Source organism: Mauremys mutica, chromosome 1 (assembly GCF_020497125.1).
Source record: "Mauremys mutica isolate MM-2020 ecotype Southern chromosome 1, ASM2049712v1, whole genome shotgun sequence".
NCBI classification, from domain to species: Eukaryota; Metazoa; Chordata; order Testudines; family Geoemydidae; genus Mauremys; species Mauremys mutica.
The window spans coordinates 58988468-59002844 of NC_059072.1; the positions used below are offsets into that span (position 1 = coordinate 58988468).

The following is a 14377-nucleotide window of genomic DNA, read 5'->3' on the forward strand; positions in this document are numbered from 1 at the left end:
GGTCTTGAAATCATCTGTCTAGCTAGGAATAGAAGTGACTGCCTCATCTGGTGAAGAGAAGGAATTGCTGTTTGGAATAAGTGTTCTTCCATCTTCAGCTGCTATTCTTCATTGTCATGGTCTAGTTGTTGCAGACTGTGAGACTGTACTAACTGACCTTGCTGAGTAAATCTATGGTGTCTTGCAGGAGAGGAAGATATAACTACCGAGCAGGGGAAGAGTGAGGGTAAGGACAGCACAAGGTGTCCTTGAATGACACAGGGATGGAGGCCCTGGGGGTGAAGCCACAAAGAATTTTCTCCTCAAGTTTTCTGATGTCTGTGCCTATAATGGCATTCTCTGGAATCTATCTGGCCAGTAAGGTTTATACAAGGCAGTATGAGGTGTATGTGGCGATATCTTCCTGCTATGCTCTGAAGGGCAGGAAGAAAATGAATATGCTTCCTTTTATGGGGGAGCTATCTTGTCAGGTGTCCTAGGGTCTGCCCACAAGCAAGTGACTGGATTTAACAAGTGAGTTCATCACTATTGTGGCCACATCAGAAGTCGGCAGCGAGGCAGACTGCTAAATGATGCAGATAGCTGGAGTGACTCCAGTAGCCTGGTGACCATAAGACGAATGGGTACCTAAAAAGTCAGTGCTGGAACCATCTGCACTGTGGAGGTGAAGTCTGAACCATGGGCACTGAGGCTCAAGTGTGGCTGTTCCAATGGCAGTACCGAGGGAAGTGAAGACTGTGGTTTCAGATGGTGCCATGAGTTCCTAGTGACTAACTGTACCAAGGCATCAGAGGGACCCAGTCTGGGTTACCAACTGCCTTTTGGCTAAGGGGCATCGGCTCTTGAGTCACGGTAGGTCTTTTGTCTGTCTTTATTGGGCACCATGATGGGTGACCATGTTTGTGCTTGACCCTGAAGTGGCGCTGCTTCCAACCACTTTCAGATAATGACTGAGTAGAGGAATTCTTGTCTGTCCTGCCAGAATCAGTAGTCTTAGATTAAGAAAGTGCCTAGGAGCTTGGTGCTGATCCACAGCTCAGCAAGGTGCTCATTCAAACAGACTGAGGAGGCAGGGCTCTTTAGCCTCGGGCTCTGAAGAGGCCCTCCTTAGTGCTCTAAAAGTAGAGCTTATGACGGGCCTTGGTGGCTTTGTGCATCCTCTTGGAAAAGAAGCAGACTGAACACTTATCAGGATTCTGTCCCTCACCAAGGCAGAAGAAACACCAAGACTGTCCACCATTAAACAACACAGCAGCCTCTCAAGAAGGACAAGTTTTAAATCCCAGGGATTTAGTTTTAGCCATATCAACTAAGTACCAAGTAAACGCCAAATCTAATCTAATTTTTTTTTAGCCAAATGGTGTAACAATGTAACTATTAACGAACTACACTAATAAACAATTCTAATTATCCTGACAACTAACAGGTCCGGGCACAGAGTATGTGGACACTGAAAGCGTTCTCTCTTGTCAGGAGAAGAAAGAAAGAAGTGAGGGATAACTGGGCCCATTGCACCCTTTATGTCCTTTCCGGGGGCCAGGGAGTATGAGTGTGGAGAGGGTGGTGCAGCTCAAGTGTATGTAGGGCATGGGCATGGTCCCAACTGACATTGCTGTCTAAAAGAATCTGTTATTGGGCACATGCTCACCAGAAGTGGAATCCATGTGGACAATGACTTGAAGCAGCAGCCAATGTTCAAATGTCTGGGTCACTTTTTTATTTTTTAAGGGTCATTTAATGCTGCAATAACCTTTTCTTTCTCAGCAAGAGCTTTTTCTGCATCTATATGAATTCCATCTTCTTCAGAGTCCGATTCTGCAGATAAGGAATCATGGGTACTATCTTCTTTGTCAAGTTCTTCAAGTATTTTGTCCTAAAAACACAAAATAAATTCACGTATATAAAGTTCATTATAATCCATGACTCTACACAAATTATAACTTGATATCAATAAAGGACAAATTAGACATAGGATTTTTAAAAATACATCTGTCAATTATTACAAATACTACTGACAGTACTTTGTTTTGCCTTTAACTAAGGTTGTGATCTTGCTCAGCCACAGGGGTTCACTTGTGCAGATCTCTATACAGCATTGAGGCCTAAGAATGTATGATTTATAATTTTGTAAGCTGATTTTGAAATATTGACAAAGGTAATAAAATAACTTCCTGACAACACATACTAAAAATTAATAAATCTCAGTTATTCTGCTTGGGCTCTTATAAAATGCACATTGTTATTACAGATGTTTAAACACTGATAATGGTGCTATGGATGGTGCAGCTGTACATGCAGTACAAAATTGCATAAATTTGAAAATATACACCATAAATGTTTGAAATACAGAATTATTTTCTGTGACTAGAATATACCCATACTCCACGAAGTTCACGAAAAACCTTGAACTACCTGAATGTCCATTCTACATCAGGGATTTTAGATTCCTATTCAGGCTTCTCTACTCAAGAAAACATTTAAGCACATGCTTTAGTGCTTTTCTGAATTCAGGCCTTAATGAATTGTACAGCTTTTTGCAGCAGGGCTTGCAATGCCTGTTTGGAGACCACTCAATTTGTAATCCGTAATCCAAACCGTAACATTTAAATTGACAGTGGTATAGGTTTTTCCATGATCATTTTTAAATTTGTAAGTGGCACAGTAAGTCATAATTAAATGGAAAGCTTTCACACTCAGTTTTGATTATGAAATCGTGATTTGTTTCACAGTATTTCAGTGTATTCACTGCACTTAGTTTTAGTGAATCTCAGTTTACAATTTTGTACTTGGAAAAATTTATTAATATACGAACAAAATGTCTCTCTACACTTACCATGTCTCATTTAGTATACATACAGCCACGCTAAACCCACTATACAGCAAAGAAAAAGTTCACTCTTACAGGGAAATATTTGTCATCCCAAAAGCCCACTCCACACCCAATGCTTATTCAAACATTTTAATTGCTGATAACATGCTAAACCTCACAGATTCTACCCTTTTCTGAATGTAAATAAAAGTGGGATGAGCTTAGTATCTTAATACTTATTCTATTGAGTATTTTATTTTTCTGATCAGATTAAAGTTTAAAAAGACCTTAAAAACGGGACTCCCATCATAAGAAAGTTAATCAGTTATTTTTAAAACATAGCAAATATCTACCTCAAAGCTACAGAAACATTAAAAAATGTTACTCAAAGTTAATTTTTAAAAATAGCCATCCTCAAATCTCCAGCTTCTGTAAGCTGTTACTCCTTGTGTAAACCTAACTGTGTAGCATTAGTCAGACATATCCAATGAGAAACCTGAGACTAAAATTCATCAGAGGCATCCTATTCATATCCTGCAGGTTTCCATGCCTATTAAACACCATGCTGCTTTCACTTCAGGAACCTACTTAAGAGACACTACACTAGTAAGACTTCAGCTCCAAAACTTTCACAGGTTAAATGTGTTTGATTCCAAATAATTAACAGATTATATGCAGCCTTTACACAACAGCTTAATTCAATAAATACACTTGCATTGGTCTGGATGCTTACAATGTTAATAGCAGCACAAGCAGCATGAGCTCATGAACTCAGGGTTTGGCAGGTACTTCAAGAAACTATTTTCCAAATATTTTGTTTTAAAAACATATTCATCACAAAGGTTATTCACACATACTAGTAATAAACTGGGATGCCAAAAATGTTATTTTTATATACACACACACACACACATATATATATATATACACACACACACACACATATACATATACACACACCCCCACACACACCACCTTTAACCATAAAAAGTTACAACATATATGTTAAATATTTACCTCACATGCTCTTCTCCTATTCTGAACTACTTCTTGTAGAATTATTTTACATTAAAAAAAAAGACTATTTTTAAAACCATTTTTTCTTAAAGACAAAAATTTAGCATATGAGCCAGAGCAGGACGTATTCATTGTGGAATAATTCACACCTAATGTATTTTAAATAAATTATAGTATCCTATTTCACATCTTTTCAAAATGTAAGCTGTTTGGGGAAGGGAGTGTTATTTTCTGTTTTTACAATACCTAGTGCAACTGGGAACCAACCTAGCAGGCCTCTAGGCACTAATGCAATACAATATTAAGCAATAGTATCAATTATGCATGACACATGAGTTAAGCATACCATATGCCTGGAATAACGTACCACATCAAGCTTTCCCCATGCTTCATAGTCATAAGATTTTATCTTGTTTTTTTTGTTTTCCTCAGTGGTTTTCTTAGAAGGTACTTTAGCTGTGCTCTTCTTCTTTTTCCTATAAGCCTCATTTCGAATTGGTGGTAAATTCTAGGTAGAACAAACCGTTATTTCAGTATAGTTTTAACTTAATAAGTTAACAGAGAAAGAGTTATGAGATTTTTTTTTCAGTTAAGATAGGATAATGTTTACAGTAAAATACTTTTTTTTAAACAAAGAATGATTGAAAACTGCATTTCTTAAAGATGAAGGCAGATTTAAGGTAGTACAGCTTTTGTTACTATCAGCACATGACTAGCTTTATCTTCTAAGACAAGGGTGGCCAACCTGAGCCGGAGAATTTACCAATGTACATTGCCAAAGAGCCACACTAATACATCAGCAGCCCCCGCATCAGCTCCCCCTAAGCCCGATTCCCAGTGCCTCCCGCCCACCGGCAGCCCCGCCGATCAACACCTCTCCCTCCCTCCCTATCAGCTGTTGCATGGTGTGCAGGAGGCTCTGGGGGGTAGTGGGAGGAGCGAGGGCATAACAGGTGTAGGGGAGGGAAGGGTTGAAGTGGGGGCAGGGTCTGTGGCAGAGCCAGGGGTTGAGCAATGAGCACCCCACAGCACATTGGAAAGTTAGCACCTGTAGCTCCAGCCCTGGAGTCAATGCCTATAAAAGGAGCCGCATATTAAACTTCTGAAGAGCCAGATGTGGCTCCGGAGCCACAGGTTGGCCACCCCTGTTCTAAGTGAATCTGTAAACTTTAATACTCAAAGTATTTTGAAAAATGAAAATCTTTGTAAATAAATGTATATGAAAGACTTTATAGTGTCACAATTCTGAAGTAAGATAGATTCAAGTTTAGTTTTAGATTAGGTTTCCCTGAATCCAAAACATTTTGAAGAAAACTGTTTGTCACCCAGCTTTGCAGCTCCACTCAAATAATGTTCATGCTGATGCTGCTCCACAAACTGACAAAGATTTTCCTTATGGATAATATAAATCTAACAAGATGTGTTAAAATGCAATATCAAAAATACACACATTAAGTTGTTTACCAGGGTTGAACCTCTTTGTGACTATGTAAAACAAGATTCAGTTCATTTTTAGATTTGAATTTCAGACAAATAGATGTATAATATTTTGGATAAAAAGGAAAGAGGAACAAAAAAAACCCTAAACACTGTATATGCATGTTTGACTGGGAAAAGTGCTGATTCTGTAAATCTCCATGTAGTTTATTTCCTCTGAAACATTAAACATTTTAAAAGCCAGTGGTGTGTTTCATACCAATATTAATTATCCATGTTAGTGCAGAGGGTGAAACTCTGTCCTCACTGACATCAATGGGAGTTATGTCATTTATTTCAATGGAGCCAGGATTCCACACAAAGTTATTCTGCACAGAAATAAACCATATACCTCCACATATTTTAGTGGTTGTTAAATTTTTACAGTTTTATACTGAAGCAGGGAGTTTTTACTTAATGCAGGGAGCCCTGTGATACCAATAGGACTTCTCAGAAGAGTACATCAAAGAGGATTTGGCCCAGCATAAAGAAATACTTTAAACATACAGCAGGGTAGCACTGCATGTACTTTGATCATACACATTGCTGGTAAAAAAAAAAAAGGGGGGGGTGAGGGGGTTAGGAGATAATGATCCTTAGTCTTTATGAAATATCTTTGAGGAGCAGCAGTAATGTGTCCCATGACAATTAAAATGAGAATCACTTTGAATATTAATCTGTGCAAAGAAAAACAAAACTAAATGATAAATTATTAAACAAATACTATCATTTTTTATAAATAGCTGTGTTAATATTGAGACTGGACTCTTGAATTTACCTCTTCTGGGACACCACTCTGTTGCCTCAATTCAGAATCCATCTGCTTAACATCTTTTTCCCAGCTTTCTAATTCTCTCACAAAATCATGCAGCTCTTCAGCATTTTGCTTCATTTGCAGCTGTAGTTCTAGTGCTTTATTTGGTGAAGTCATTGTTACCTGTTGAATTTGGGGAAAAATAGGTTTTTGATGAGAATCAAAAGCATTTATTGAAGAAAACTAGTTTCAGTAAAATGAGAAAAAAAAAATCATGTCTGAACTCGACTAAACTACTTTGCATGCATGACTGAATCTTCCCACCAGTATGAGCAAGGCACTGTGAGAAAAAGGAGACGAGAAGAGAACAAGTTATTAAAATGAAAACAAAGTTATAACTTTTCTGACATACCACAACATTTCAAAAGAAAGAAACAAGTCATGTTTTTCATTATTATGGATACGGTGCATTGCGTCTTTAAGGAGCAAGTCAAGGATGTATCCAGAAGGTGACAACTATGTGATCTTGTATTAAAGGAAATGTGCCTTCAATAATTTTTTAAAACATCAGTCACACCATCTTGTGTGAAGAAAAACAAGGAAATTGGCTTTTTAAAGTTAACATTTAACAAAAAATCTGCAACTATAAAATGTACTCATTCTATGGATGCTACCTCGTGTCTGTGTACGGGAAGGAAATTTGATCAATTTAATATTTTTAGGTAGGTTTAAATATGTACTTTCATTTTAACTACCAGGAAGGGGGAGGCTCCCAGAGGTGAACCGCAGCCACTGGTAACTGCTGGGGGCCATGCCTGCGGATGGTCAACATCAACAAAATGTCTTGCAACCCGTAATCATATTACCCTGATGGACCACAGGTTGCCCACCGCTGCCACCACACCCTTGTCAGTTAGCAGCTGGTTTATGCCCTGAAATGTGGTTTTATCACTTACAGAAAAAATAAATATTGTTTACCCTATCCAACATCACTGTGGATGTTCAATATTTTTGAACCTTCTTAAATTCCAGGTCTCAGTTTGTGGTGATGCAAAACAAATAGTTGATTATTGTTCAACTGCTATGTAAAAAAGTATTTATTTTTATCAGTTTTAATTCTGTTTTCTTTACATTTAATTTTATATGCCCTTTGGTCCTGCATTGTGACAGAAGGTAAATAGAAATATCCAATTCACTGTCTCTGATTCCAGTCACTATTTTGTATATTAACATTATGTCCCCTGTTATTTTTATAATTTCTCAATTAGATACTACTAATCTCTTTACTCTTTCCACACCTTCAAGTTTTCAGAGTCCTAGACTCCTATTTCTGTTATATCTGTTCTGAGGCAGGATGACAAGAATTTAACATTAGTCTTACCTAAAACAAAGATATTTTCATGATCATTAACCCACATTCTTTATACAGTGTAACTTTTTGCTTGCTTTTTTTTTACCACTGCTGCACACTGAACAGATGCTCTTCTTCAGCTATCCTGAATGATGCCAAGGTCATTTTCCTAAATTGTTACAATGAATTTAGAACTCAGTGGAACATAGGAATTGCAGCATTGGATTAGCCCATGGTCTCGTATCCTGTCTCCAAAGTGACTGGCACCAGATGCTTCAGAGGAACTTCAAGAAACCCAGCAATAGACAGATATGGGATAATCTGTCTTCCATGAAGCTCTCATCCTAATCTGTAAAAATTGTTTTAAACCTATAAAAATGAAGTTTTATATCCCTTCTTATTTTTTGGTAACCATTAACTATTATAAACTCTGGATAGTCTTGCTATCTGTTTAAATATCTTTGAATCCTGCTAATTTCTTGGCCTAAGTGACTTCCTGTGTCAATGAGGTCCATAATCTAATTATGTGTTGTGCAAAAAAAAAAAATCTTAGTACTGAAATTTGGCACCCTTCTGTTTCTCTTGTTCTTGCTCTTCTATAGCCTGTTCCTTATGCTTCCTAACATCTTGTTTGTTTTTTTGCAAATGGGCAGAGGTCTTCATTGAGCTGAGCACACCAATGCTCAGGTCCCTTTCCAGTATTGATCCTGTTAATTTAGAACCCTGTAAAGTGTACTAGCATGTTTAAGAGTTTGGAGGATAGGGGCCTAAGCAAAAAACTTGGAATTCCTTTGCATATTAAAGTCTCTATTCATACCTCTCAACCTGCAGAGGACAATAAGAGATATTAATTAGGGAAGCCTTTAACCAGGTGAACACAGTAAGGGTCCTTTCTGAACAAAGTATGATATTTTGGCTTCTTATTCCTCAGGCATGTGCTGAAAAGACATGCTGCTAAAATTAATGTATACAGTTACCTACATAAGGGAAGTGGGGAGGAAAGGATGCTCTGTGGTGGACCAGTCACTAGACTGGGAGTGTCACAGGCTTTAAGGTCAGACAGGATCATCATGATGATAATTCTGACCTCCTGCACATTGCAGGCCACAGAACCTCACCCACCCACTGAAATAGACCCCCCCACCCACCCTTTGGCCGAGTTACTGAAATCCTCAAATCATGCTTTAAAGCAGGGGTAGGCAACCTATGGCATGCCTGCCAAAGGCGGCATGTGAACTGATTTTCAGTGACACTCACACTGCCTGGGTCCTGGCCACCGGTCCGAGGGGCTCTGCATTTTAATTTAATTTTAAATGAAGCTTCTTAAACATTTTAAAAACCTTATTTACTTTACATACAACAATAGTTTAGTTATATATTATAGACTTATAGAAAGAGACCTAAAAACGTTAAAATGTATTACTGGCAAGCGAAACGTTAAATTAGAGTGACTAAATGAAGACTCGGCACACCACTTCTGAAAGGATGCCAACCCCTGAGTTAGACCCTGATCATATGGGCAAGACCCACCAGGCAGATACCCGGGAAAGAATTATCTGTATTAATTCAGAACCCACCCCATCTAGTGTCCTATCTCCAGCCATTGGCCAACTGCCAGTAGCAAAAATCACCAAGGGCCACATGCCATTGTAGGCAGTCCTGTCATAGAAGTCCCCACTGCTCCCCTGAGCTGTTCCAGAACTTTACTTCTCTGATGGTTAGAAACCTTTGCCTAACTGCCTTTGCCTAAACTTGTTTATATCCATTTGTTCGTGTCCACAAAGGCACTTAATTAAAATAACTCCTCCCCCTCCCTCTTATCTAGTCAGGAGACCTAGATTCAATTCATAGCTCTGCCACAGACTTCCTGTGCAATCTTGGGCAAGTCACTTACACCCTGATCCACAAAGGTACTTGAGTGCACTTAAAATTCAGCTTTAGGCACCTAAAACCCAGTTTTAAACTCCACCATGATCCACAAAACTCCCACCGAACCCCACAGGCGACTAAGCACACGTGGTGCCTAAGTTTACAGGTTCCCTCTGCATCTAAATTTCCACCTCTGGGAACTTACACTGCTGCCTCACTCTCGGCATCTAGATGCCTAATGGTGCACAAACTGGGAAAAGATAGGCATTCATCTGCCTATCTTGTGCGCAGAGCCCAATCCGGTAGGTGGACTGAGGGTACCCATCAGATCAGGTCCCATTCAAAATCTGCTAGGAGGAGGAGTTTTCTTACAATATTTAGCCCAGTGGTCACCTGCGATGTGAATGATCCAGGTTCAATTCCTCGCTCTGCCAGACTGGGAGGAAGGATCTGACATCTCAGGAAGATGCTCTAATCACTAAGCAATGGGATATTTTGATGTGAGGTGTGATGCAGTATGCAAGCCACAAGCCAAAGGATATAAAAGGCAGCTGCATTTTATCTTCAATCCTGCTTCTTACCTCTGGAGTAAATTCTTTGCGAACTGAAGTTCTGAACAAAGGACTGAATAACCCAGCCAAGCTTTGGATGTGTTCCAGATAGGGATGTAAATATCATTTAAAGAAGTACCTGTTTAAACTATAAAAATTATATTGGTTAACCATTTAACCGGTTAACCAATTTGGCCCTCACAATGCCTAGGAAGACGTGTCTCCCCTTCCGCTTGCCCCGGACAGATGGGGAAGGGCGGCGGGGGGGAGGAGGAGGGTGCAGGACACAACAGCCCTAGCCAGGAGAGCTTTGGGCAGTTGAGGGGGCGCAGCACGCTCCTTGCATCCTCACTAACCAGGAAAAGGGAGAGGAGCCCCAGGTATCTAGTTTGTCCTGATGCAGCCTCCACAGATGCTCCATGCCATTCCAGTAGCAGCTTCCTTTCCCTTCAATTATCAGCCGAAGCACCAACCAGCACGCCGTCCGCCTCCGCAGCTGAACCCCTTCCAGTGGCACGGGGGGAGGCTGGGATCTACTTTACCCCCCAATGGGGCCTGCAGCCCCTGCCCCCCTCCCCAGCCTAAACGCACTCCCCCTGCCAGGCTGGCCGGCCCCGCAAAGCCCCCAGACCGGCAGTTTCCTTGTCCTGCTTACCTGCGCTGCCAGGCGTTTCCTGGCCTAGCCTAGCAAGCAGTATCCTTCCACAAGGGTCCTCACCCCTAGGTCTGTGCAAGTATTTCCCCTGAGGTCTGTGGGGCTGGAGGGACTGTTTTTGAAAACTAAACCAGGACCTTCCTCACTGCTGGGGCAAAGACCCCACTGGGCTAGAGCGTTAATATCAACGCTTAATAGGACCCCCTTAATAGGAGGCTGGGCTCCCAGTGATCTCTCATGATGCCCGCCCCTTCCTGATGCCATACCCACCTCTTGCCAGCATCCCAAATGGCATCTCTGCTGCAGAAGAACCTGCTTGAGATCTGAATGCAGGCCCTGGCCCCCAGCAAGAACTTCTACCAGCTGATTGGAAGCAGATGGGTGAATGATGGAGGGTTAACAGTAAGACTAATACTTATTGGTTTATCGTTTAATATTTTACATCCCTAGTTCCAGAGGGACTTTCAAGCCAGCAATTTCACCAATATTGCTAAAGACCTGATATATGGACTTTAAAGTCTTATGTATGTATCTGACTACTTGGACCATTTAGCAACTCTCTTCTTGTTCTTTTCTAATAAACCTTTAGTTTTAGATACTGAAAGATTGCCTGGCAACGTGGTATTTTGGATAAGATCCAAACTAATATTGGCCTGGTAATGTGACTGGCCCTTTGGGGTTCAGAAGAACATTTTGTATAGTGAGCAGAGTTTTTAAATAACTCCTTTAAATAATTCCTTACTGGAATACAATAAAGGGAACTGTATAATTCCCCCCAGTTTCTTGTTAACCAGTGTGGTGAATCAGAACAGTTTGGTTGGTGAGTCTAACATCAGAGTTCACCACCATTTTTGAGAGCATCTGCTCTCCTTTTCACAGCCTGCCCTGACTTTGGCATTTTCAGTGATGGCTACCATAGGCACCTCAGGCCACATGAGGCACCTTCAATCTCTACAGTGGTAGCTGCTCAGCTTTGGATAAATACTTAAATAATCATTGGCGCAGGGAGACTGGACCCAAGATCTCCTGGGGTGCCCTACCAGTTTATAGAGTCTGTCCATTTTCTCTGTGGCCCAATGGCTATTTAAACATTGATTCAAAGTGGAGCAACTTCAACAGAGAAGACTAAGAGCACTCATCTGATTACTTCAAGAGATGGGTTCTTGGCTACTGATCACTAGCTGAGGCAGGTGCCTCCTCACTGCTGGTCAAGGCAAAAAAACATTACTGTTGGCTTTCAGCCTCAAATTTCTCCCTCAAGGCATCCCTAATCCTTGCTGCCCTGTGGTGGGCGTCTCTAGTAGCCCTGCTGTCTGGCTGTGCAAATTCAGCCTCCAGGACTTGCACCTCGTTGGTCCATGCCTGGCTGAATGCTTCACCCTTCCCTTCACAAATATTATGGAGGGTACAGCACGCGGATATAACCGCAGGGATGCTGCTTTCCCCCAAGTCTAGCTTCCCATACAGACATCTCCAGCGAGCTTTTAAACGGCCAAAAGCACACTCCACAGTCATTCGGCATCGGCTCAGCCTGTAGTTGAAATGGTCCTGGCTCCTGTTCAGCTTCCCTGTATATGGTTTCATGAGCCAAGGCATTAATGGGTAAGCGGGGTCCCCAAGGATCACAATGGGCATTTCAACGTCCCTTACTGTGATCTTTCGGTCTGGGAAAAATGTACCTTCCTGCATCTTCCTGAACAGGCCACTGTTCCGAAAGATGCGTGCATCATGCACTTTTCCAGGCCAGCCTGTGTAAATATCAATGAAACGCCCACGGTGATCCACAAGCGCCTGGAGAACCATAGAGAAATACCCCTTGCGATTAATGTACTCGTAGGCTAGGTGGGGTGGTGCCAGAATAGGAATATGCGTCCCATCTATTGCCCCTCCACAGTTAGGGAAACCCATTTCTGAAAAGCCATCCACAATGTCCTGCACGTTCCCCACAGTCACGGTTCTCCTTAGCAGGATGCGATTAATGGCCCTGCAAACTTGCATCAACACGATTCCAACGGTCGACTTTCCCACCCCAAACTGGTTCCCGACCGACCGGTAGCTGTCTGGAGTTGCCAGCTTCCACATTGCAATAGCCACCCGCTTTTCCACCGTCAGGGCAGCTCTCAATCTTGTGTCCTTGCGCCGCAGGGTGGGGGCGAGCTCAGCACACAGTCCCATGAAAGTGGCTTTTCTCATACGAAAGTTCTGCAGCCACTGCTCGTCATCCCAGACTTCCATGACAATGTGATCCCACCACTCACTGCTTGTCTCACGAGCCCAAAAGCGGCGTTCCACGGTGCTGAGCATTTCCGTTACCGCCACAAGCAATTTCATGTCACCCGCTTTAGGCAAATCCATATCATCATCGGACTCCTCACTGTCACTTTGGAGCTGAAGGAGGAATAGCTCAACTGCCAAACGTGATGTGCTGGCGACAGTCAGCAGCAAATTCCTCAGCAGCTCAGGCTCCATTTCACAGCGTGCTGAACTCACAATGGCAAGAAACGTGGACGGCGAAACTGTGACTGCTGGGAAGTGAAGCGATGCACCACGGGGCGTTGGAACAGGAAGCGGAATGACCCACACACTTCCTTCCCCTTCCCACAATACTCAGCGCCAAAACGGCGCCAAAATGGGATGAGGTGCTCTGTGGGATAGCTGCCCACAATGCACCTCTCAGTACAGCGCTGGAAATGCTGCCAATGTGGCCACACTGCAGCGCTGGTAGCTGTCAGTGTGGCCACACTGCAGCGCTGGCCCTGCACAGCTGGATGACCAGCGCTGCAAACCGTAAGTGTAGCCATAGCCTGAGGCACCTACCCCTGTGAGAGCAACTAAGCTTAGGGGACACACCCCACTGGCTATTTCAGGCAGGTTTTGCTTTCCTAGCATGCTGGCTCTGTAGCTCAGTGATTCTCAACCTTTTCCAAACAACTGTGTACCACATTCAGGAGTCTGATTTGTCTTGCATAACCCAAGTTTCAACTCATTTAAGAACTACTTGCTTAGAAAATCAGACAGAAAAATACAAAACAGACACAGCTCACTGTTAGTGAAAAATTGCTGACAGTCTCATTTTTATCTAATTATAAAATAAATCAACTGGAATATAAAATTTATACTTACACTTTAGTGTACAGTATAGAGAGCAGTATAAACAAGTATTAATTTGTAGTTACGTCGCTAGTGCTTTTATGTAGCCTCTTGTAAAACGAGACAAATCTCTAGAGGAGTTGATGTCCCCCCCGGAAGACCTCCGCGTACCCCTGGTTGAGAGTCACTGGCGGAGATCACAGTTTCAGGTGCCTAACTCTCCCATATATCGCTGCGGCGTCTAGGCACCTGGCTCGGTGGCCCCCAGTGCTGTTCCTAGGGCGCTCGGCGCTGCAACGCTGAAGTGCCTTTGTTGACCCCAGGCCTTACTCTCTCCCTGCCTCAGTTCCCCACCTACAGCCCGCGCACAGCCCGCTGCTGCCCCGAGGGGCTCAGCCGCTGCCCTGACGAGGGCGGGAAAAGGGGCAGGCCAGGGGCCTGGCGCCTCACGTGCCCCCAGCAAACGTGGCTGCTCGGGCTCATGCCCCGACAGGCGCCCCCCGCAAGGAGCCCAGGGACCCAGCCGCCCCGCCCCCGGCCAGGTTGAAACGGCCGCCTCGCGCCCTCCAGACCCCACCTTGCGCCGGGTACCGCCTCCTCCTGCCGCCGCTAGCGCCGCAAACCGCGGCCGGCCCGAGTCACCCGCGCGTCTAGTGACGGGGCCTTGGCCCAGCCGCCGCCCGCGCAGCCCCGCTCCGCGACCACTCACCCTAAGCGACCGTTACCTCTGGTGTCATGGCCGACAGCGCCGCCCCTCGGCTCGCAGCACGTGGTGCGCAGCCGGCCCTGTGATTGGCGGGGCGGG

At 43.2% G+C, this 14377-nt stretch overlaps 1 protein-coding gene across 8 annotated transcripts in view; it reads right to left on the reverse strand.

Annotated features, from left to right (window-relative positions):
- RPAP3 (RNA polymerase II associated protein 3) overlaps positions 1 to 14363 on the reverse strand; it is a 40387-nt gene extending 26024 nt beyond the window's left edge. For 3 of the 8 annotated variants that reach the window (XM_045032707.1, XM_045032667.1, XM_045032697.1), the window contains exons 1-4: positions 14298 to 14317; positions 6081 to 6239; positions 4173 to 4334; positions 1751 to 1873 (exon numbers count right to left, since the gene is read on the reverse strand). In XM_045032707.1, coding sequence (XP_044888642.1) covers positions 1751 to 1873; positions 4173 to 4334; positions 6081 to 6239; positions 14298 to 14309 — 456 coding nt within the window. In that variant the 5' untranslated portion in view covers positions 14310 to 14317. The other 5 variants (XM_045032675.1, XM_045032691.1, XM_045032714.1 and 2 more) reach the window with 5 other exon arrangements.
- Between the last annotated feature and the right edge of the window lie 14 nt (positions 14364 to 14377).